At 47.5% G+C, this 23,349-nt stretch overlaps 1 protein-coding gene, 1 long non-coding RNA gene and 2 other non-coding genes across 6 annotated transcripts; 1 reads left to right on the top strand and 3 right to left on the bottom strand.

Moving 5' to 3' along the window:
- Positions 1 to 881: 881 nt before the first annotated feature.
- Positions 882 to 10,832, top strand: LOC101903734 (uncharacterized). The gene is made up of 3 exons (XR_009492335.1): positions 882 to 2,062; positions 2,740 to 3,183; positions 10,019 to 10,832. It is a non-coding gene; the product is annotated as an uncharacterized lncRNA (long non-coding RNA).
- On the bottom strand, positions 9,751 to 23,174 carry RPSA (ribosomal protein SA). 3 transcript variants are annotated; one of them, XM_005222370.3, is made up of 8 exons: positions 23,130 to 23,174; positions 22,569 to 22,660; positions 21,538 to 21,703; positions 20,304 to 20,422; positions 11,203 to 11,448; positions 10,325 to 10,453; positions 10,040 to 10,205; positions 9,751 to 9,931 (listed from the first exon to the last, which is right to left on the bottom strand). In XM_005222370.3, the coding sequence occupies exons 3-8, from the start codon at positions 21,668 to 21,670 to the stop codon at positions 9,837 to 9,839; spliced, it is 888 nt and encodes a 295-aa protein (XP_005222427.1). In that variant the 5' UTR covers positions 21,671 to 21,703; positions 22,569 to 22,660; positions 23,130 to 23,174; the 3' UTR covers positions 9,751 to 9,836.
- Positions 11,000 to 11,148, bottom strand: LOC112443559 (small nucleolar RNA SNORA62/SNORA6 family). The gene has a single exon (XR_003031970.1). It is a non-coding gene; the product is annotated as a small nucleolar RNA SNORA62/SNORA6 family (small nucleolar RNA).
- LOC112443558 (small nucleolar RNA SNORA62/SNORA6 family) lies at positions 20,496 to 20,646 on the bottom strand. Its single transcript, XR_003031969.1, has one exon. It is a non-coding gene; the product is annotated as a small nucleolar RNA SNORA62/SNORA6 family (small nucleolar RNA).
- Positions 23,175 to 23,349: the final 175 nt, after the last annotated feature.

Raw genomic sequence — 23,349 nt, 5'->3', positions numbered from 1 at the left:
AAAAGTGAAAGTGAAGTCACTCAGTCGTGCCTGACTCTTAGTCTGTCACATATATTCATACTTGTTTATAGGTTTAAAAAAAAGTCAGCCACTCTCCACCCTAAGAGCCACCCCTAGCCCAGGTCGTGTTCCCCAGGCCCCCACCTAGGTCACCCACACAATCTCCGGCCAGCTTCCAGTCCCTGACTTGCCTGGGAATTTTGTCTTTGCCCTCAGTGTCCCCAGAACGTCCCTCCACACAACACATCTGATGGCACCCCTCGGCTCTCTTCTTCCAGCCATGCAGGCCTCACGATGTTGCCTCTATACTTTTCGATCCAGGGGTGTCTCTCTCCGCCCGCTCCTCTCCTTCTAAGGTCCAGCAGCACACTAGGCAACCAGAAAGGCTTTCAAAGTCAGGACCTTCTCCAGGCAGCTCTCCAGGACATCATGCTGCCCTTAACCTCAGCGTAGGACACCCTGAAGACCATCTTCCTTTGTCAGTTACCAGCCCTCCTAAACACTGCCTCCTCTAGGCAGCCCACCCAGTATCAGCACCCACCCCACCTGGGGGAGAAGATTAAAGCCCCAATCCAGAGTCACTGGGGGCCTCCGGGGGCTGGATGTAGGCCTTGGCGTTTGGCTGGGGCCCTTGTTGATTGGCTGGGGCCCTTGTTGATTGGCTGGGGATGTTGTTGACTTACTGGGGCCGTTGGGGATTGGCTAAGGTCGTTGGGGTTGGCCAAGGGTGTTGGGGATTGGCTGGAGCCGTTGGGGGGGGTTGGATGGGGCCCTTGGGGATTGGCTGGGGCCGTTGGGGATTGGCTGGAGCCATTGGGCGTTGGCCGGGGCCATTGGGGATTGGCTAGAGTTGTTAGGGCGGGGGGGGGGGGCGCGGGGTTGGCTGGGGCCCTTGGTGATTGGCTGGGGCCATTTTTTACTTGCTGGGACCGTTGGGGCTTGGCTGGGGCCGTTGAGGATTGGCTGGAGCTGTTAGGGGTTGGCTGGGGCCCTTGGTGATTGGCTGGGGCCATTTTTTTTTCATTTGCTGGGGCCATTGGGGGTTGGCTGGGGCCGTTGGGCGTTGGCTGGGGTCGTTGGAGTCTCAGACAGTTACCAGAGAGGTTCTGCCTGAGTCCAGGGTAGGGAGCTGAGGCCAGTGGAACCAGGAGTTGGGCCCCAATGCCAAGGAGCCTGGTGACACCCTCCCACCAGTGCCAGGACCTCAAGTCGGGGAATCCAACCGAGTCTGCCAGCATGCCAGCCAATAAGGGCCAAGGCCAGGCAATAAGCAACAGCCAGGGCTCCCCTGAGCATCCGCCCTGCCATCTGCAAGCAGCGGGACAAGGGCGCCCCCCCAGTGAAGAGCAGGACTGGTGTGTGCAGGAGACCGAGGCCCCTGCACCGTCCCTGGGAGAGTCGGGCCCGCAGTGGGCTCAGCTGGCCCCCAAGTCCGGGGCCGCGACTGCTGAGAGCCAGGAGACCCCTGCCGCCTCAGCCCTGTGCCCGCAGGAGCCGCGAGGGATCCTGGACTGGACCCAGTGCCCCGTCTTACTGTGGCTCTTCCCAGATCTTTTTGAGCACAGGCTCCAGTTTTAGAGGAGGAGTGGGGCAGGGGACTTCCAGCCTAAAGGCTCCCATAGCTCTTTCTCCACTCGCTCCAGAGGAGCTGACCAAGGTGCCTTGGCCACACTCTTTGCTCCTAAAGGCAGGGTCTAGATCCCCTGCCTCACCCGGTCTTGGGAACCTCATATTAATTTTTACTTTATACGAGTTGCCTTTTGTTCTCATTCCTCCATGAGGTAGACTTCAGGGCCTGTGTTTGCCCTTGCCTTCCTGTATCCACACTCTCGGGGAACTCTCTCACCTCCTGAGGCTGGGCTTGGACAGGTGATTTATTTTGGCCAATAAGATACCAAAAGTGTTGCAAGAGGAAACTTGAGAATCATTTGTTACTCCCAGAACCTGCCTGGGTGTGCACAAACCCTGACTGTTCTGACAGATGACTGTGGCCCAGAAGCCTCAAAGTGAGGCTGAGCGGCCACCTTGAATCATCCGGCCCACGGGCCCCGACCCCAGACGCGTGAGTAAATTCATCCCAGGTCGGCTGAGCCTATGAAAAGAACCACCCAACACTAAACGTGTTGTTGATTTGAGATAGGCTGTTACAGAGCAACAGATGGCTTACATGCTATATCCAATCCCTTTTGTTCTCCCCAGTTCCCCCCGCCGCCCATTTCTTTTCCTGACCTTGTCACTCTAGACAGCAAGCCTGGAGGAACCTCACTAGGGTTTCTAAAGAAGTGTTTCCCAAAAACTTTTACAGAGATCGCTTGCCTCAGACTCACTTGGAGAATCTCTTGGAAATAGTCATGGACTATTTCCGAGACTTTGAGAGTGCAGGGTGGGAATCTCCAACTTGGCAAGTCCCTCTGTCCTGGAGGCGGAAATGGCAAGGCACTCCAGTGTTCTTGCCCAGAAAACCCCATGGACAGAGGAGCCTGGCGGGCTAAGTCCACAGTTCACAGTCGGACGCGACTGAGCACACTGGCCCACTGGACACATTTCAGCAGTTCTATTCCCACATCCACAGTTGCAGCGTCCTTCCTTCCCCAGTCCCTGTGTAACAGGAAGAAACCTTTGTATTCTGTACAAGTTAATTGGGAAACAGATGTTGCCTATAAGCTTGGGCATTCTGGCCCTTCTCTGGGAACCCTGCCTCCCAGATAACAAGCACTAAGCTAAAATTCCTTTGTTTAGCACACAGGAACCGTCTTGACCAGATCCATCTATGAATGACTGCAGGTGGGAAGAAAGTAACACACCCTCTGTGAAGGCTGACAGAAACCAAGAAATGTTTGATTCGTTCCCTGTCAGTTAAAGGAAGCCTGAGTTCTAACTCAGGACACAAGTCCACCATCTTCATGGGGTGCTGGCTTTCCTACTAAAGTCGCCATTCCTTGCCCTGACAGCCTCTCAATTTATGGCCTGTCCTGCGGAGAGCAGTACAAGCTTGTACTTGGAACCAGCTGGTGACTAGCTGGCCCTGGTTGGGGATTTTCAGGTAAGGCCCTAGCAGCTGCAGGAACCACTTGTCCTGAGGATCTTCCCTTCAAAATTCCCGAACGCAGCACCGGCTGCCCAGCACTTGGCAACTGGAGCAAGGAATCGACATCCGGGAGCCAACGGGCTCGATTCAGTAGGGTAAGTGGCTCCACTGCTTCTAGCTGGGAACTTTATTTACTCTCTGTTTCAGGCATTTTCTCTGCAATAGTCAAGTTGGGGGCCCTGTTGGAGACAGGGAAGGGTTGTTGGAATTTACCCAATCTGTGAGCCAGCTCTTTCGTTTGTTTGGATGCTAGCATTTGTGTTTTGTCTGTCTTGAATTTCTGACTTTAAATATGGTGAGGGCTTCAGCTATTCCTAAATTGCAAGAGGAAGACATTTTATTGCACCCACGTGTGGCCGGAGCGTCAGTTAGGATCTCCACGAGGGGTTTAGGCAGATTACCTTGGGGCCCTGTGCGCCGTGTTTGTCATTGGGATATGCAAAACCCCGAGGCCAAACTTGAGGGTTTCTTTGGGATTCTGTCTGTCCTTTGGATTTTTCGTTTCATTTTGTTTGGTACTGTTTCTCCATTTACCTCCAAATCAAGTTTTACCCTGGTAAATTATATCATTTCTTTTGATAATCTCAAATTGTTGTATGTCACAGTAGTAATCAAGTTTCTTTTCAATTGCATTGACCCCTGGTTGGTTGACACCAAGGCAAAAAGGCATCCTTTTAATGGTTAGAGGTGAACTCTGTGCAAGTGCCTGAGCTGTGACATCAGGGAAAGTACGGACAGGAAGCAGAGTGAGGAAACGTTGCTCCGAACTTTCACTCCTCCAGCTGGGCCTGCGGTCTGAGCTGTTACTTGCGGCTTGCTGTTACTTGTTACTTGCTGTTACTAGCTGCTCTGGCCACTGTGCCAGTATAAGCACCACTTCTGTTCCCATCCAGCCCCAATTCCCAACACTGGGACTCGGGAGTGCCTCTCTGTACAGGCGTCATTTAGAAACCCCGTGTCATCTGCTGGAGTCCTGGGACTCAGTGTGGCCTCACCGAGGCGTCTTAAGACGCCTCACTCACGTCTTAAGACCTGGAAGGGCCCCCAACTCAGTCCAGGAGCCGCTCCCAGGACAGACGGTTTCCTTTGCTGCCGCCTCACATGGGGGGTTATGCACATGACCAGTCAGCGGGCTTTCCCAGACTGACTCCTGTAACTAGAGAGACCGCACCCCTCTGTACAGGGAAGATTTCTGTACCTGAAGCCCACCTGGCAGTACCCAAAGCTGAACCAAATCATGACCCCAGTAAGAGGAATGCCCTTATTAGATGACTGCATGTTAGCGCACCTTGGCAGAATCTCAGTTCCCTGACCAGGGATGTGACCCTGGGTCCTTGGAGGGAGAGCAGAGTCCTGACCACCGGACCGCCAGGGAATCCCATCTGTAGGTGTTATCTTACTCACATAGTTCATTCAGATTACTGAAGGGGAGGCTGGCAAAGAAATCTGGTTACTTATTCTTGATTTCTTAGGCCAGGTGTAGTGAGATTAAGATTTGAAAGGTGTGCTTGGGCTGGAGATGAGTAGAGCATGGGGATTCCTGACTTAAAAGTTCCAGTAGAGCTTTGCTAAAGGGATAGGAAAAGGGACTGTCTGTTGAGGGTGGTTTCCTGTAAACAGCTGCTTACAAGCCTACTGCTCACTGCTCTCACCCAACATAAGCTCTCAGCACCACTGGCTAAGGGTGAGTGCTCAAAAGGCCTTGCCTACTGCTCAGCCAGTCCTTGCCCACAGGCTGTGTGCTTACAGCCAGAACACCGTGTGACCTCAATGACTTGGAATGAAGGGATGACATGAGCCTCTGAGGGCCCTGCGATGTCCTAAGCCCCCAAACCCAACTCCTAGGCAATGTTTCTCAAGGTCAGTCTGATATTAGCTAGACATGTCCACTTTTACCAAAAGCTTTTCCAACAAAGACCTGGACAGACGAGGGCTGTGCCTTCTACTACTAAGAATTGGTCACCATGGAGGTACAAGGCAGTTTCTTAAACCCACACTGTTAAAATAGACAAATGCATAAAAATAAGCGAGGAAGATAAAATCATGAAGGCCTGGTTGTGATGGCCATTTGAAATCCCCCATATATGGCCCCAAACCAACTGCCTTAATCCTACCAGTCCCAGGCCTGTTTCCGGATGACAGAAGGATTTGCTACCTGATTTCCTTCAAGTTACAAGTTATTTTTTCCTTTGAATATTAAGTATCCCACAAAGCGACTTGGTCTTGCAATGTCTTTTTTCTGACGATGACTTGGATTTGAGACTTCTTTGGTGTTTGAAGGTATTTGGTAGTATTTAAGGGACAGTTATCCAGACAGATGCCCTTCTTCTTCAGTTTTATTGGACTCTCTGAGCTCATAAAAGGGACCAAAAGAGGAATTTGGGGGTGTGAAATGCGAACTCTAACCGCATTGTTCCTGTTCCTTGAGAAGGAAGAGGACAAAAGGAGTCATTGTACGCCCACCATAAGCTGTCCACTGTGGTCAGCCCTTTGTCTTTGACCAATCTCAAGTCCTTACACCAATTAATTGGAGTAACTAGCTGGACAGTCCTTACACCTGTGAGGACAAGCACAGGAAATGCTTCTCTTTCTCTGAGACAACTGCCAATGTGTACTCGTGGAGTTACGAGTGATTTTAGTTAAACTGCTCCAGACTAGTTCTTGATCTTCAACTTGAACAGCCCCTGGATTCTACCCAGATTTTAGCTGTCCTGCTAGGGAGGGGCAGAGGTTGACCAAAAGGAAAAAGCTTTAAAAAAAGAAAAAAAGGGAAACTTACTAGTGACTTTTTTCCTGTAGGGGGTCTATTCCCCTCAAGAACCTTTGCTTTAGCTTTCTCTTCAGTATCCTGCAGCAAGCTTTTTTTTTTTTCCCTTTTCATTGAAATAGTTTCCTTTCAATATCAATTTAGATTCAGGTGTATAGCACAGTCAATCAGTTATACATAAATTTCTGTTCCTTTACTGACTTTTTTTCCTTTATAGTATTTCCCTATGCTATACAGGAGGTCCTTTTTATCAATTTTATATGTATTTGTGTATCTGTTACACCCAGACTCCTGATTTATTCTTTCCCCTAGGATAACCGGAAGTTTGTGCTTTAATTCTGCAAGTGTTTCTCCTTGGTAAACTAGTTTATTACCACCAATGATCAGATCTCACTTACAAATGGTATCCTATGACACTGGTCTTCCTCTGTTCACTTACCGTGATCCTCTAGATCCACTCAGGGTGCTGCCAGCGGCATTATTTCACTCTCCTTTCTGCCTGAGCAATATTCCATCGTGTCTAGGTCCCATTCTTCTGTTCGTGGACATGGTGGTTGCTTCCCTCTTTTGGCTTGTGTAAATTAGTGCTGTGCTGAGTGGCGAGTTGCGTGTGTCTTTTTGAATCCTGGTTTTCTTCCTGTAGACACCCAGGAGTGGAACGGATAGATCACAGGGTAGCTCTTTTTTAGAGCTCTCGTGTTCTCCGTGGACTGTCAACAGTTTGCATTCCCAGAACAGCGGAGGAGCCTTCCTTTCCCCACATCCGCTCTAGCATTCACTGCATCTAGGCTTCTTTTGGCTGTGCTGGGTCTTCATTGCAGAGCATGGGCTTGGCTCCAGGTGCAGAGTGGGGGCTGCCCTCTAGCTGTGGCGCACGGCTTCTCACTGCTGTGACTTCTCTTGTGGAGCACAGGCCCTCGGGCACGCGGGCCTCTGTAGGTGTGGCTCGCAAGCTCTAGAGCACAGGCTCAGCCGCGGTGTATAGGCTTAGTTGGCTCTGTAGTGTATACAGTCTTCATGGACCAGGAATCGAACCCGTGTCCCCCTGTACTGGCAGGTGGATTCTTACCCACTGCAGCACCAGGAAGTCCTGTTTGTAGAGTTTGCTGATGGCCCTGCTGACTGGCAAGAGGCGATTCCTGCCTGCAGCTTTGATTTGCACGTCCCTGATGTTAACAATTACTCATGTGGAGCCCCTTTTCATGCTGCTTCTAAAAGAAGGGAGAAAAAATGAACGTATGGTTGCCAGGGGAAGAAGGGGGGTAAGGGATAGTTACAGTTCTGAATGGCCATGTATGACTGCTGTATTTGAAACAGATAACCAACAAGGAGGTACTGTACAGCACAGGGAACTCTGTTCAGTGCTGTGCTGTAGCCTGAGTGGGAGTTTGTGGGAGACTGGATATATGTATATATATGGCTGAATCCCTCCACCTTTTACCTGAAACTGTAACATTGTTAATCAGCTATATCCCAATACAAAATAAAGTTAAATGAAAAATAAAAAGTGAGAGGGAAACTTCCTTTTTGAAACTGGCTTCCTGACACTGTGCCCCATTTTAATGTATTCTTTTTCCACTTTTCTGATCAAAAGGGCAGGTGTCATTTACAGCCCTGGAGGCCCTGTGATTATCAAGTGTCCAGGGTACAGGTTTTAAAAGTCGCTGCTACCCAAAACAGCCACAAGGGGGCAGGATTTCTCCCTAGCCTCAGCTGGTTACTCTAGAGACCAGTAAGTCATGTTCCTAGGCAGAAAGGAAATACCCCAAACCTTGTCTCATTATTACTCTTTCCTTATTTTAAATGGAGTTGTCACTTTACGGTGTTGGTTGTATATGTACAACATATGTAGATGTCCACGTCCTAATGCATGTGTGCGTGGGTCTTCTGATATACCCCTAAGAGGGTATCGGGCTTCCCTTGTGGCTCAGCTGGTAAAGAATCTGCCTGCAACGCAGGAGCCCTGGGTTGGGAAGATCCCCTGGAGAAAATCTTGTCCGTTTATACATGTCACTTCCTCTTCAGGTTCCCTCCCGACGTTGAGTGTTGAGTCAAGCTCCCTGTGGTACATAGCTTCTTAGCATCAACTTCATATGTATTCAGTGTTTTTGTTCAGTTGCTAAATTATGTCCAACTCTTTGCAGCCCATGGACTGTAGCATGCCAGGCTTGTGTATATTAATCCTAAACTCCTGATTTACCCTATGGTAACCAAGTTTGTGTTTCTCTAAGTTTCTCCTTGGTGACTAGTTCATTACCACCACTGTTCAGTCCTACTTAGGATGCCTTTTGATACTCACGTCTCAGCTCAGTGACTGTGATCCTCTCTGGGTCCACCCAGGGTGCTGCCAGTGGCATTTCCTCACTCTAATACCCCACTGTGTCTGGGTTCCATCTCTTAGCATCTTCTGTCCATGGACATTGTGGCTGCTTCCCCCTTTGGCTTATATAAACAGTGTTGCACTGAATGGCGGCACCCGTCTCTTCATCTTCTCTGTAGACACCCAGGATTGGGATGAATTGAAACCTCTGCAGTGTTATATATCCATGTTACCAGTTTACACTTCCACCAGTAGCACAGCAGCATTCTGTCCACGTCCTAACGCATGTGTGCGTGGGTCTTCTGATATACCCCTAAGAGGGTATCGGGCTTCCCTTGTGGCTCAGCTGGTAAAGAATCTGCCCGCAATGCAGGAGCCCTGGGTTGGGAAGATCCCCTGGAGAAGGGAACAGCTACCCACTCCAATATTCTGGCCTGGAGAATTCCATGGACTCTACAGTCCATGCATGGGGTTGCAAAGAGTTAGACATGACTGATTTTCACTTTAAGAGGGTGTTAGGGATGGCTACTAAATAATACCATGATGTACCAATTTAGCTTCCCAGGTGGCGCTAGTGCTAAATAATCCACCTGCCAATACAGGAAATACCAGGGACAGGTTCAATTTGTCAGGAAGATCCCCTGGAGGAAGGCATGGCAACCCACCAGTACTCTTGCCTGCGAAATCCTACAGCCAGAGGAGCCTGGAGGGCTACTGTCCATGGGGTTAGAGTTGGACACAACTGAGCACGCACGGTCTGCTGACTGGCCAGCAGACAGTTGTTGATAGAAAGTATGGTTACCAAAATCTTTATGGTATTTCTTCTTTATGGTATGTTTGTAAAACACCTTTAATCTTACCCAACCCTTTTCTGTTAGCTTTTCAAGGATAAAGTGTTTTCTCCTTCAGTCTGCCTCTTCAGATGCACAGGCATAGCTGTGTGCCTTGGTCACACGCAGCGTCTGGCTGAGTGCACCGCAGCTCAGACAGAACGTCCTACTGTGACAGCTGAATTGTTCTTCCACTTCTGCTACAGGCTGCCTAGATTTACCTCAAGTTGCTTCTTCTCACAGGACTTTGCTGAGAAACTGATGCCTCAGACATTAATTAGCTCTAACAGTTTCTCAGCTTACACTCAGCTCATACTCCAGGCACCATGTTAGTATGGAAGAAGGGAGAATGGACGCTGGTGACCACAGCTTCCTTCTGGCCTGACACTTCTATTTACCTTGGTTTTTTAAAGAAAGCTAGTGTCCTAATTCTTGGGTAACAGAGCTGTATTGACCAATTCTGTGTATTGTATTCTCCAAGAATACATAGGTATGTCTATTAGATCAACTACATGCATGACGTATTTTACTATTTAAAACTATTTTAAAATTACACACTAAGGAACGACAAAGTGATAGAATAAGCACTGGCCACATGCCCAGACTCAGGACCAGCTGCTCTGAATCACAGCCCCATGAATATTATCCTCTGCTGAGAACACCTGGGCCCAGAGCCACACACTAGGCTGAGCAAGGCTTTCATACCAGGTGTGTCTGTCCCATAGACTGAAATGAATGAACAAAATTTTTAGAAACAGTTTATTTTCCATCAACCAAATTTCCATTTTGGTGGAAGTTTGTGGAAGTTCTGCAAGTGTCTGGAAGAAGAGCTTACGACCACTCGGTGGTGGTTCCTACCCATTCCGTGGCCTGGGCGGTGGGGGCTGCAGACCAGTCTTCAGTGGAAGGCTGAGCACTCCAGTCTTCTGTTGAGAAAATACAAGGAGGTCATCAGCCACATCCCCAGATTACTTTTGTAACCCCGTCCCACCAATTTGCTTGTATTCCTACAGATACTGGACCCTGATACGTACCAGTGGGGAACTGCTGAATGGGCACGGAAGGCACCTGCACGCCTTCAGACCAGTCTGCCACCTCAGGCTGAGCAGCCGTGAACTCTGGAGCTGGAGCAGTCCATTCACCCTGAAACTCCTCCTTGGTCACAGCCTTCTCAGCTGCTGCCTGCTCTTCCTTTTCAATCTAGTTTAGGAAAATATTTTTTAGTTTATATGCAATGGCGGATTAGTTTCTGTTCTTGGCAGTAAAAAGTATCCATGTACTTATGTGAGTGACAACAAGCCCCTGTGGACGAAGCTCACCTCCTCAGGATCTCTGTAGAAGTAGAGGTCCGGCATGACCTCCCACGGGTGCTCTCGGGAGATGGTGCCACGCATGCGCAGGACTTCCCGGGCGAGCATCCACCACATCAGACCCACTGAGTGCGCTCCCTGCAAGAGCACCAGGTTAAAGCGACACTTGGCAAACCCCGAACAATAAGCACCCCCTACTCCACCTAACCTGTCCCCTCATCATCTAGGTCCCTTGGTACCACGTGAGCAGACGTGTCTGTTAGTCTGAAAGTGTTTATAGCACAGCAGAAACTAACACAACACTTAAAACTGTACTCCAATTAAAACAAAAATGAAAGTTTATACCAAGACTGTTCTCTATCTCTGGTTCTTAATCTTGTCTGCCACTGGAATTAACTAACTGGGTTTAATTAAGACTCCACTCAACAAAATGGGGCCAGTGCCTGAATATTGGTAGAAATAAAAGAAAACCTCTGCCCCATTCTTACGTGTAGCCAGGTGTGAGATCAGTGACAAACGACCAATTTGAACCATAGGTAACCCACCTTTTTCAGGATCTCAGAGCAGGATACATGAGCTGAGAAAACAGAAAAGTCAAGTACTGCCTGAAGAGTTAGGAATATTCAAGAGAAAAAAAAAAAAGGCTAATCTTTAAAATGTTTTCACCTCTCCTTAGAATCATACTTTTGTAGCAAGTATTACTATCCAACTCCACTCATTGGGCCAGAGACCCTTGTGGCGTTAGCGAAAACTTGCCACTCGTGTAGCACACTACCTACACTTGAGAGTTCACCGGCCAGCGGCCTCAACCCCAAGCTCTAACAATGTGCAGAGGAGGCCTGGGAGGAGCACTCAGTGGCCGCGCCAGCTCAGTCACAGACTGTTACCTTGTTGTTGCACGGGATGGCAATGTCCACGTAGCGCAGAGGAGAGTCCGTGTTGCACAGGGCAATGGTTGGCAGGTTCACGTAAGAGGCTTCCGTGAGGGGCTGGTGGTCAGCCCTGGGATCGGTGACCACCAGAAGCCTTGGCTCCCTGAATGCGGCCTGGATCTGGTTAGTGAAGGTTCCCGGAGTGAAGCGGCCAGCGATAGGAGTGGCTCCAGTGGCAGCAGCAAACTTCAGCACAGCTCGCTGGAAGAAGCAACAGAAAGAGTAACAAGCGTCCCAGAGACGGTGCCATAGGAGCCCTGCGATGATAAATGGACCACCACCACCTTCTGTAATGTCACCAAGCAAGCTATCTAGCAGGAAGCTCCCCCAAAGCCTTGCTCAAAACATCTAGTAGTTGATCGTTCTATGAAAACTCAAAGTGTTAGTCACACAGTTGCGCCTGACTCTTTGCGACCCTATGGCCTACAGCCTGCTATGCTGCTCTGTCTGTGCTCCTCTTTTCTGTCTCCAGGCAAGAATACTGAGTGAGTTGCCATCCCCTTCTCCCGGGGATCTTCCTGACCCAGGGATCGACCCCAGGTCCCCTGCCTTGTAGGCAGATTGTTCTCCATCTTCCACTTATTGCCTGGAAACATAGAATCAGGACAAAAAGAAAAACGCAAAGCATGGCCCCACACCCAGGCCCTCTGTTGGGGACGCTCTTTCCCTCGGGTTAGCTGATGCTCACTACACCCTCACTTCTGCTGGTTCCACAGCAAACCAGCCTGGTTCAAGTACCACTTACGAGTAACGGGCTAGTGACTCCTGTACATCCAAAGTCCTCATAAGACTAAAAAATGACACAAAATGCAAACACACCATGTGGAATCTGACCACCAGAGCACTTCTGTAATCTAGGTAGTAAATTTTCCCTGATGGAAGCATAGACTGGTCACTGAGCTCACTCTACAGCAGTAATTAAAACCATCAACCATGTGCCTCACCAAAGAATTCCAGTGATTAAGCCAGCCACAAGGGGAATAAAGCCCAGTTAAAACACTCTTGCAAGGAGGCCTAATCAGGACAATTGAGTAAAATGAGAATTGAGAAGAATTCACCCCCTTCCACCAACACTGTTATATATTTGTATATATGTATAAATGTACATTTGTACATATAACAGGACACCTAGGAACAACTCAAAGGGCAAGAAAGAGCTCCACAGAACAGGGCTGAAGGAGGCAAAAAAGAGGAAGTGGGGCGGACTCCCAGTCCTCTTGGGAGGTAGCTGAAAAAGAGGAAACGTCACCCGCTACCCTGAACATTCCCTCACTGGCAGGGATATTAACTGGAACAAAAAGGGAGGTTCCGAAGCTCAGCACAAAGATGACTGGTTTGTGCCGGGCAGGACAGAGACCCGCGCAGGCAGTCTGTGCCACCGCCCTGCTCACTGCAGCCTGAGGCGTGTGTCCGCGAGGCCAGGTGAGGGCTGAGTGCTGCCTTAGAGGACACCAAGCAAGAAGCCTGGTCGGGGGGAGAGCAGTCCCGCTGCAGATGGGAGTGCTATTGTGCAGCGGCACGAGAAGAGGCGAGGTCGCCAGGGTGGCCTCTGCCTCTACTCACTAGCTCCAGTTGCAACCCTGGCCTCCCTGAACCCAGAGGCAGACACCACCAGGTTGCAACGAAACAGAGGGATCTGAAACTACAGCTGAGGCCTAGGACCAAAGCCACAGTTTGGAATTAACATATACGCTAATCTATGTAAAACTGATAGGCAACGAGACCTACCATAAGCACAGGGAGAGTTCCCCGTGCTGTACAGGAGGTCTCGTTGCCTACCAGTTTTATATCTATTAGTATATATGTTACTCCCATGGAAACAGGTCTGAAGATGGTGACACATAACTGGACACGACCTTGCACACCTACAACAAGCACAGCATTGGAAATCAACTTTACTCCAATAAAAATAAAACTCAGAAACTTGCCTGGTCAAGGGACTGGATCCCACATGCTACATCTAAGATACCCCATGATGCAACAAGGGTCAAAGACCCTGGGGATTCCAAGTGAGAACCAGGGCAATGCAACCAAACAAATGAACACATAAGCATTAAAAACAAAAAAACCACAAAACTTAGAAAATAAAAAGCTGTAATGTGAAAGGAGATTTGGAGTGTTTCTTCTGGCACTTCCACAAAATCCTGCCACCATGTGGCCATTTCAGGCCAACAGCGACCTTGAAACCAGGCCCTGCAGGGCTGTAAATGACAGCTGCCTCAGGAGTGTCTGGGGTGAATAACTGGGGAAAAAGGCAGCAGAGTCTCAGGAGGCCAGTTTCAACAGTTTCATCTCCTTCACACCATGTTTAAAAGAAACACACGAAAAGAGGCTCAATATTGCTAATTTGTGGAGACATGCCAATCAAAGCTACACTGAGAAATCGGTTAGCACCAGTCAGAATGGCCACCACCCACATCTACAGACAATAAATGCTGGACAGGGTGTGGATTAAAGTTTGTGGTTGTAAACCAAGGGTTCCTTAGTAAAGCAGAAACAGAGCTGCCCTAAGACCCTGCCACCCGACTCCTGGGTGTCTTACCAGGAAGAAACCAGAATTCAAAGACACACGCACGCCTGAGTTCACTGCAACGCTATTTACACAAGCTGAAAGAGGGAAGCAGCCAAAACGCCACCCACAGCAGAAAGGTAAAGGAGAAAGAAACGGTAGCCAGGGACAATGGATTATTACTCAGCCAGAAACAAGAATTTAATAAATGCCACTGGCAGCAAGCCTGGATGAACCTAGTGAGGATCATACTAAATGAACGAGTCAGACACAAAAGGCCAACGTCATCTTGTTTCTGGATCACAAGCCTGTTTGCTCAACGCCAAGTGAGACCAATCATACTAATCATTTAGTTTGGAACAGAGAAAGGCTTATTACAGGTTCATACAAGGAGATGGACGGCGCATGCCCTAAGAGCACCTAAAGTTACTGAAAGCTTTAAGCGAAAGCAAAAGGTGAGGGAGGGGCGAGGTTAGTTGTTGCAAACTTCTTGATGTCAGATCCTTTGTTTTTGAGGTCTGGCCATGGTTAGGTAACAATGTTCCTATGAATCTCTACCAAATGAATGTTATTCTTTGTCTTGACAAGAAAGGGCAAGGTCCCATCCTGGCCAAGAGGTGGCAAATCTCAGTTGGCAGCTTCTTCAGGGCCAGGTCTCCACATCCTGCCCAGCTGTCATCCCCGAGGGAGCCAGGCACCCAATCCAACTGGCCCTCAGTCTCCTCAGGCCACACCAAAGCTGAGGGAGGTCTAGGTCTCACAGACTGCAACCCAGGCAGGTCCAAAGCTGGCAGAGGGCCTTAGTGAAGGCTCTGGAGCCCTGCAGGACGTAGTCCCCAGTCTGTCCCCTGGGCCCTCCCGCTCACTCGCCGGCCCAAGGCTGGGTGAGTCAGAGGGACTCCATCAGAAGGCCTCCATCTGCCTCATGGTCCACACACTACTGACCCTTGGCTGAATTGCTTCCTTAATGGTCCCCCATTGACAGCTGCTTGTAGGCAGGGCCCACTGAGGTACCCACCAAAGGCTGAGTAAGACTCGTTGCTTAGTAACCAGGATGTGGGGTAACAAGGCACAGCGATGGCTGCCTGCTAAAGGCTGTGCTCATCCTGCTATTACAATGACTTATAGGTGGAACCTCAAAGTTGGTAGCACAAGTTTACCAGGGACAAACTCCCTCGCAGAATTAAAAGCCAAACTTATGCTTACCATGGGGGAAAGGATAAATTAGGAGTTTGGGATTAACAGATTCACACTAATACAACACCTACAGCGAACACTGCATCGCAAATCAACTTGACTTCACGGTTCAAGACGGCGGAACAGAAGGACACGCGCTCATCTCCTCCCGCAAGAGCACCAAACCACAACTAGCTGCTGCAGACCCAGAACAGGAGATGCTGGGACCTACCACAAAGACACCCCACACCCGAAGACGCAGCCGCGGCGAGACGGCAGACGGGAGGAGGGGCACAGTCATGATGGAACCAAATCCCACGCCAGCTGGGTGGGCGACTCAGACCAGAGAACAATGAATACTAAAGAAGTTCTCCCACTGTTGTAAAGGTTCTGAACCTCACATCAGGCTTAATCCCCAGGGAATCCGACCTTGCAGACCAGTGGGATTTGACTATAGGACTTCCACAGGATTGGGGAAACAGAGACTCCAGTCTTGGAGGGCAGAAACCAAACCTTGCGTGCACAAAGACTCAGGGGAAAGGTGCAATGACCCCACAGGAGACAGAGCCAGAACTGCCGCTCACGTTGGAGGGCCTCCTGTGGAGGTGTGGGCCCACAGAGGCTCGCAGGGATGGGGGCACCAGTCTGGGAAGGTCCTTCCTAGACGTAAAGCGTCTCGGAGGTCACCACTAACCTGACCACTGAGCCTGCAACCCAAGGCTGGGTGTTCTCAGGCCAAACCACTACCAGGGAGGGAGCACAATCCCTGGGAGCACCCATCGGCAGATAACTGGATTAAAACTTTACTGACCAAGGCCCTGCCACCAGAGCAAGACCTAGTCTTTCCCACCACCAGTCCCTTCCATCAGGAAGTCTACAGAAGTCACAGCCTCCTCCAGAGGGCAGACAGAGAAGCAAGCACAGGCCCACAGCGAGTAAAACAAAACCACATTACAGAAAGTTAGTCAGCTTGAAAAAGCAGGTGGTTATGTCCCAGATGAACAGACAACATAAAACCCCAGAAAAACAAGTAAATGAAGTGGAGACAGACAACTTTCCAGAAAAAGAATTCAAAATGATACTGAAGATGATGATACAGGATCTTGGAAAAAGAATGGAAGCAAAGATTGAAAAGATGCAAGAACTGTTTACCAAAGACCTAAAACAGACAGATAAATAATACACTGGAAGGAATCAACGGCAGAAGAGGCAAAAGAACGGGTAAATGACCTGGAGGGCAGAAGGGTGGAAATCACTGCCACAGAACAGAATGCAGGGGGAAAAAAGACTGAAAAGAAAGGAAGACAGCCCGAGTGCCCCATGGGCCAACATTAAACACACCAACGTTCCCGTTACAGGGCCCCAGAAGAAGAGAGAAAGAAAGGACCTGAGGAAGTATTTGAAGAGGTAATAGCTGAAAACTCCCCTAAATGGAGAAGGAAATAGTCAATCCAGTCCAGGAAGCAGAGTCCCAGGTAGGATAAATCCAAGGAGGAACACACAAAGACACATAGTAATCCAACTGGCAAACCTTAAACAGAGAAGATACGTGGCAAGGGAACTCCCATCAGACTACCACCTGATTTCTCAATGGAAATGACAAGCCAGCAGGGAATGGCATGATACAGAGAAATCAAAAGCTTTCCAGACAAGCAAAAGTTAAAAGCGAATTCAGCACCACCAAACCAGCTTTACAACAAAAGGAACTTCTCCAGACAAGAAACACAAGAGAAGGAAAGACCTACAGAAAATAAACCTGAAACAATTAAAATGGTAATAGGATCATACATTACCTGAAATGTAAATGGATTAAATGCACCAAAAGATACAGACCGGCTGGGTGGATGAAAACACCTGCATGAATGCACTTCCACTTACCACATCTCTCTGCTTGACACCACCCCCCCTCCCCCCGCCAAATTGTATGTCATTATTTTATATTGTTAATCATATTCCCATTACAGCTTACAATTATAATTATCTTTTATTTTTTGATTGTGAAAACTGATAAACATCTTTCACTACTGCCATTATGTAGCTATTACTCACTTAATACCACTGTATCATGACTGGCCAACAGAAAAGTAACAGAATTCTGTACCACCAAAACTACCATTTAACAGAAAAACCTGTAATCACTTAAAATCCACATGCAAATCAGAATTGTTGTGAGTACAAATGCCCAGGTATTGCTTTTTGTTTGCCAGTGCTCCAGATGTGTGTCTAATGTTTAGAAACAACTGGACTGTATGTAAGATCCCTTACTATTATCTAGTTTGTTTCCGTTTCTATTTCATATTCAGTGCTCCCATTTCACTTAGTTTATGGTTTCCAATTTTTCCATCTCTTTTTAGCTTAATGTTCTTTCTCAAGCATTTGTGAAGCGTAGTAGTAAAGCCTTTGTGTATATAAATAATATGCATAATACGTATATTTTAGAAGACACGAATTTCTGCCTAACTAAAACAACGTATGACATTTTGATTCCACTTGACTTAGAAAACAGATATGCAAGCAGCAACAAAGGCTTACTGTACAGCACAGGGAACTAAAGTCGGTATCTTCTAATAACCTATTATGGAAAACAACAACTCAAACACAAAGAAGTCTACTTTTTGAAACTTAGTAATGTTCATCTTTTAGCCAGTTTTTCCAAATGTTCTGTGGACATCTAATAGCAACATGTAAAATACAAAATTTTAAATAAATTTTAGGATATAAAATTACTATAACTTGATATAAATCTATTCTAATTATTAATGACATCATTCAAGATGCTCCAATTTTTCTTTTTTTCTGCACTTGATAAAATATTCTGAGAAATATTAATGTCTCACTATATGATTATTCCCCCCCCCTTTTTTTTTTTACAGTTTTGCTTTGTTTCTTTGTTGTTAGGCGTCTAATCGTTTCTGTTGTCTGTCTTCTTTGTGAATAGCACCTCTTATCACTGATCACTTTTCATTTTAAAAATAAGGTAAAAAAATTAAAGTTATTAAGAAAAACTCTATTCCAATAAAAAATAAAAATTACATTAGAAAAAGTAAAGCATAAGGCTTTGGGTGCTCATTCCATCAACTACCACTTTCATTGTCACCCAGGAACAGGAGTCACCTGTGGCCGTCTTGGGCAGCAGCAACCCACAGGGCCTCGGGCACTACCAGTCCAGTGCCTGCAGGGCTGTAAATGACAGGGACTGCCCCAGGGAATGCCTGGGGGAATTATTAGGCGGGAGGTGGAATCAAGCCTCAGTCTCACTCAGAATGCCAATTCTGATGGGTAAATCTCCCTCACACTGTATTTAGAAGCAGCACACGGAAAGAGGCTTGATACTCTCATTTCTAGAGATGTGCAAATCAAAACTACTCTGAGGCATCAGTCCAAAAAACCTTTTAGTCACTCAGTTGTGTCTGGTTCTTTGGGACCCCATGACCTGTAGCCCACCAGGCTCCACTGTCCATAGAACTCTCCAGGCAAGAATACTGGAGTGGGGAGTCATACCCTTCTTCAGGAGATCTTCCCAACCCAGGGATTTAACCTGAGTCTCCTACACTGCAGGCAGATTCTTTATCATCTGAGCCACCACAGAAGCCCAAGGAATCAAGATAGCACCAGTCAGAACAGCCATCACCAAAACATCTACAAACAATAAATGCTGGACAGGGTGTGGAGAAAATACATACTCATTCCTATTCTACTTGTGGGAATGTAAATTGGAAACAGCCACAATGGGGGTTCTTTAATAATGTAAAAACAGAGCTCCCCACTCTTGGGTGTCTACCAGGAAGAAACCAGAATTCACAAAGACACATGGAACCCAAAGCTCACCGCAGTGCTGCTATTTATACAAGCCCAAAGAGGCAAGGAGCCAATATGCCCATCCACACAAGAACCGGTAAAGAAAAAATGGTAGCTAGGGGAAATGGAATATTACACAGCCAGAAAAGGAGAATTTAATAAATGCCATTGGCAGCAAGCAGGGATCAAACTAGGGAGGATCATACTAAATAAACTTGAGTCAGAGACTCAAAAGGCTTACAGGTGGAATCACATACTAAATTCATCATCAACAACCTCCTCAATAGCACACGAGCTCTACTCAACGCTCTTACCCCCTATACCAGAAGAGAACTGCAGAGGCAAGCATACACGGTAACTGGACAAGATGCTGTACACCTACACCCAACACCCAAGTGTAAATCCACCTGACTCCAATAAAAATAAAAGTAACAACAGACAAGCTTTTAAGTGTTTCTTCTGGCATCTTTCACTTTTAACTTTCAACCCAGGAAAAGGACTTACAGTAAGGCGCTGGTTGCCTGAGTAAACTAACTTGAGCAGAGAAATCCTGCCACCTTGTGGCCGTTTCCCGCAATAGCAACTTTCAAACCATGGCCGTGGGCACTAAGCCTTCAAGAGCCTGCAGGGCTATAGACACCTGCCATCAGCAAATGTCTTGAGGTGGGTAACAGAAAATAAACTCATTTAAGGCAGAAATTTCAGCTTGCCAATACCAACTGGTAAATTTCCCTCATACTGAGGAACTGGTTCTCACTATTCAAAACGGCCATCATCAAAATGTGTACAAACAACGCTGGACCCCCGGGGGTGTGGAGAAAAGATGGCAGCTACCAGTGGGAATGGACTGGTGTCCTAGAGCAAGTTTCAAAAAATGAAGGCAAAGAAAGACAATGTTTATTAAGCTATTTTTATTCACTTAATCTGGCAAATATTCTTACTCTTGCTGATGTGACAGAGTGTGGTGATGTCCTATCGACAGAAGCCCTTCCTTAAAAACTGGCATTTAATTCTAACTTTTCAACTCAGTATTTCAGTTTTTTTTAAAGAAATGAAACCTGAATGTAATTAAATTTTGGGTGCAGTGTCTTCCTTTGTGCGCGTGGGCTTTCTCTATTGGTGATGGCTTCGCCTGCTGTAGAGCAGAGACCCTAAGGGTAGGGGCTTCAGTACTTGGTGGTGAGTGGGCTTACTGCCCTGGGGCACATGGAATCTTCCAGGACCAAGGATTGAAGCCATGTCCCCTGCATTACCAGGCAGATTCTTACCACTGGACCACCAGGAAGTCCAATATTTCACTTAAAACCTTCAAAGCTCACTGCTGAAAACGGCAGTGAGCCACTTTTTCATTTCTTGAAATTCAGCGGCTCAGGAAAATACACAATGATACAACACGAATTTTAAGTGTCAGATGTGATGAATACGGTGACAATCTTTAATTTTGGGAATTCCTCTAACTTAGCCCAGTTTCAAATGTTTTTTCAATACATTCTGGGGTTTGTTACTGCTTTTCTATACATCCCCAAACATCTGTAAGCTTTATAGCAAAAACCAAGCATACTGTTCCACACACCTGGCCAGTATTCCTGGAGGATATGACACTGACATCAGCCGGGTTTTCAATGGCGACAATGGCCCGAGCGGCCAACAGAAGCTTCTCCCACGTCCTCTTCAGATTTATGATGTAGATGCCTAGGCGGGGACACAAGGTTTTCTTAAGAGCAAACCAAGTTTTGTAAGGTAATACTCTTCTAAAAACGTGAAGTCATGTGGCAGCGAGTACTATCAAACTCCAGTCATAGAGGCAAGCTCTACTGGTGTTAGCGAAAATCCTGCCATTAATATAGCACACTTCCGACACTCAGCAGTTCATTGGCCAAGACTGGCCTCCACTCTGAGCTTTAATAATGTGCAAAATGCATCTTTTCATTTCTTATCCTCCTGTGTTAACCCACTCTCAAGCCTCCCATGCAGAATCCAAGAAGCTCTTATTTGTGGCCTACCATTATTTTCCTCGTCAACTACCACGTCAAATTTATCGCGAACTCCTTTAAACCTTGCCACTCACAGGGGTAAATCCTTTAGTGTTTCTATTTCAGCTGAACAACTTAATGCATTCCAGTCTCATCAAAAGCTACCTTACTTTTCCTGATACATAAATGAAAACAAAAATGCTTGTTCCCAATTCAGAAATCAGCTTTACAAACCCGTATTGGTAGCTACAAATTACAAGGCACTCTGGGAGATAAATTATTAGGAACTAAGCTATGGTAGCTGCGATTCATGGGGTCGCAAAGAGTCGGACACGACTGAGCGACTGAACTGAACTGAAGCTATGGTAAAGCGTCCACCTACAATGCGGGAGACCCAGGTTCGATTCCTGGGTTGGGAAGATCTTCTGGAGAAGAAAATGGCACCCCACGCCAGTACTCTTGCCTGGAAAATCCCATGGACGGAGAAGCATGGTAGGCCACAGTCCATGGGGTCACAGAGTTGGACATGACAGAGACTTCAAGCTAGTAAATTTCTCATCTTTACATTGTGCTTATTCAAGGCCCAACCCACGACACATAACCTACCAGTTTCCACTCTTCCACTGGAGTTCAGAATTTTCCTTTAAAAACAACCGGATCAGTTAATATTTTTAAAGCTTCTTACCAATCTAAAGATCTATTTTCATCACTTAGTGAGAGCCCTCTAAGGCTCAAATTTCACAAAGCACTTCAACTCAGTACCAGAATAGTGGTGTCAAAACTTGTTCTTATAGCTGGAATGACCAAGCAAAGAGCACTAAAGCAATGACTGACCATCACTTTTCCTTTTGTAGATGTACTGTTCCATTTGGAAGTCAAGGTTGGTGCCACCTAAGTGGGTTCCTGCTGCAAGGAATTTGAGGACATCCTCCTCCTTCATTTGCAGGACATCAAGGGCTCCGGACATTGTGAAAGCTTCCCTTTAAGTTACGACGGGAATCTGAAAAACAATAGTTAATCAAAGTCCTTTAAACTCGAGGGACTCAAGCGAGATGATACATTCTACTCTTGGGAGTCAGGTGGCTTAATGTTGAAATCTTAACCATAGACCACACCTCCTACAGTGTCAGGCAGTGGGGTCAGTCTAGTGGATATGACAGAACATTAACAGATCTATGTAACACCTTGGAAAAGCAAATCCTGCTAAAAGAGTGGTGTAGAGACAGACAAAACACCCAGGTAACTAAATGGAAACAGTGAATTGAGACTTTTTAACACTCAAGGTACAGAGGAGTTAGATGTGAAAGAGCAGCCATGTCTGAGAATATTCAGAAGGTGAGCAACGGTGATGTAAATAGGCGTTATTTTCAAGCAGATTGAAGGTGGTACCTTCAGCGCTACTTCTGAGATTATTAGTTTTCCTTGAAAGGAGAAAATCAAGGCCAGATCAAGGACAATCTCCTCAAACGCAGATAATCAAGAACTCCAACCCCTTTTTGCTGCCCTTAATGTGACCATAAAGCGTCAAATATGGCGTTTACAACACGAACATAAATTAGATTTCGATTAAAGCTCGTCACATCTGAATAGGAAACCCTGCCCACAAATCCACAGGGCCTGGCCGAGCATACTAGCTGCAGGTGACTGCTCTTCAACCTCTCGGGAAGGGCGCTCATAGAGAAAAATGGCTCTTAAAGAGCATGTGCGGTGCCTTCCAGAACCAGGTGCAATCAAGATCCCATCCAATTTCAACAAAGTGTACTTCGCCCCTAATCAAGAAACCTCCCATAGAAACCAAAGAGAAATCAAAGTGAAATGGGGTGTGTGTGTGTGTGTGTCTGAAAAGCTCTAGGTGCGCTCCTCACCTGCTTTCTTCCCCGAGTGCACTTTCGCGTCTGTTCGTCACTAAATCTCTTTCTCTCTACACCTCAGTCTGTTATGACTTTTTTTTGCATTCCTTGTCCAAGTTATTTTGAACCGAGAGAACAGAAACGTGACGTTGGAGCTTTCCATTAACAAAAACCTCAAGAACCTTAACTCCTGAACACCATGAACAAGGATGAGACCAATTCAAGTAGATGGAGAAAACTGGAGCATAAACCTCGGGATTTACAACCGAGCGTCGGGATTTGCGTCTAAACTAGCGCGCAGCGTAAGGTGGTCTCTCTGCACCCTCGGCCACCCGCACCGCGGCCCGGGGCCTCCGCGGCGGGAGCGCAACCTCTCCCCGCTCCCGAGGCCTAGTGGGAACGTCCCGGCCCGGGCCCAGCCACGTGTGGGTCGCCAGTTTGAGCGATAGAGCGCCCAGTCAGAGACTAACGCACTCCGTCTGCGGGCTCTCACCCCAGGTCCTCCCCACACCTCGTCTGAACAGGAAGCTTGTCCTTTTGACCCTGAGGGCCACCGGCACCCCAAAAGCAACTCACTCAAGACAACGCCGTATGGACCCCTCTCTAGGTAGCGCCGAAAGGACGGGCGGGCGGAAATGACGTCCTTATATAGTCCGCATCCAGCCAATAACAACGAAAGCTCAACGGAAGCGCAATGAAGGCTTGCATCTTGGGGGCGGGCCTTCCCCCGGAAGACGGGCTACGGCGCTAGCGCGGGCGCCAGCGAATGCCGGAAGTTGGAGGGTTGATTGGTGCA

Source organism: Bos taurus, chromosome 22 (assembly GCF_002263795.3).
Source record: "Bos taurus isolate L1 Dominette 01449 registration number 42190680 breed Hereford chromosome 22, ARS-UCD2.0, whole genome shotgun sequence".
Lineage (NCBI taxonomy): Eukaryota > Metazoa > Chordata > Mammalia > Artiodactyla > Bovidae > Bos > Bos taurus.
This window is presented reverse-complemented; position numbering and strand designations above follow the sequence as displayed.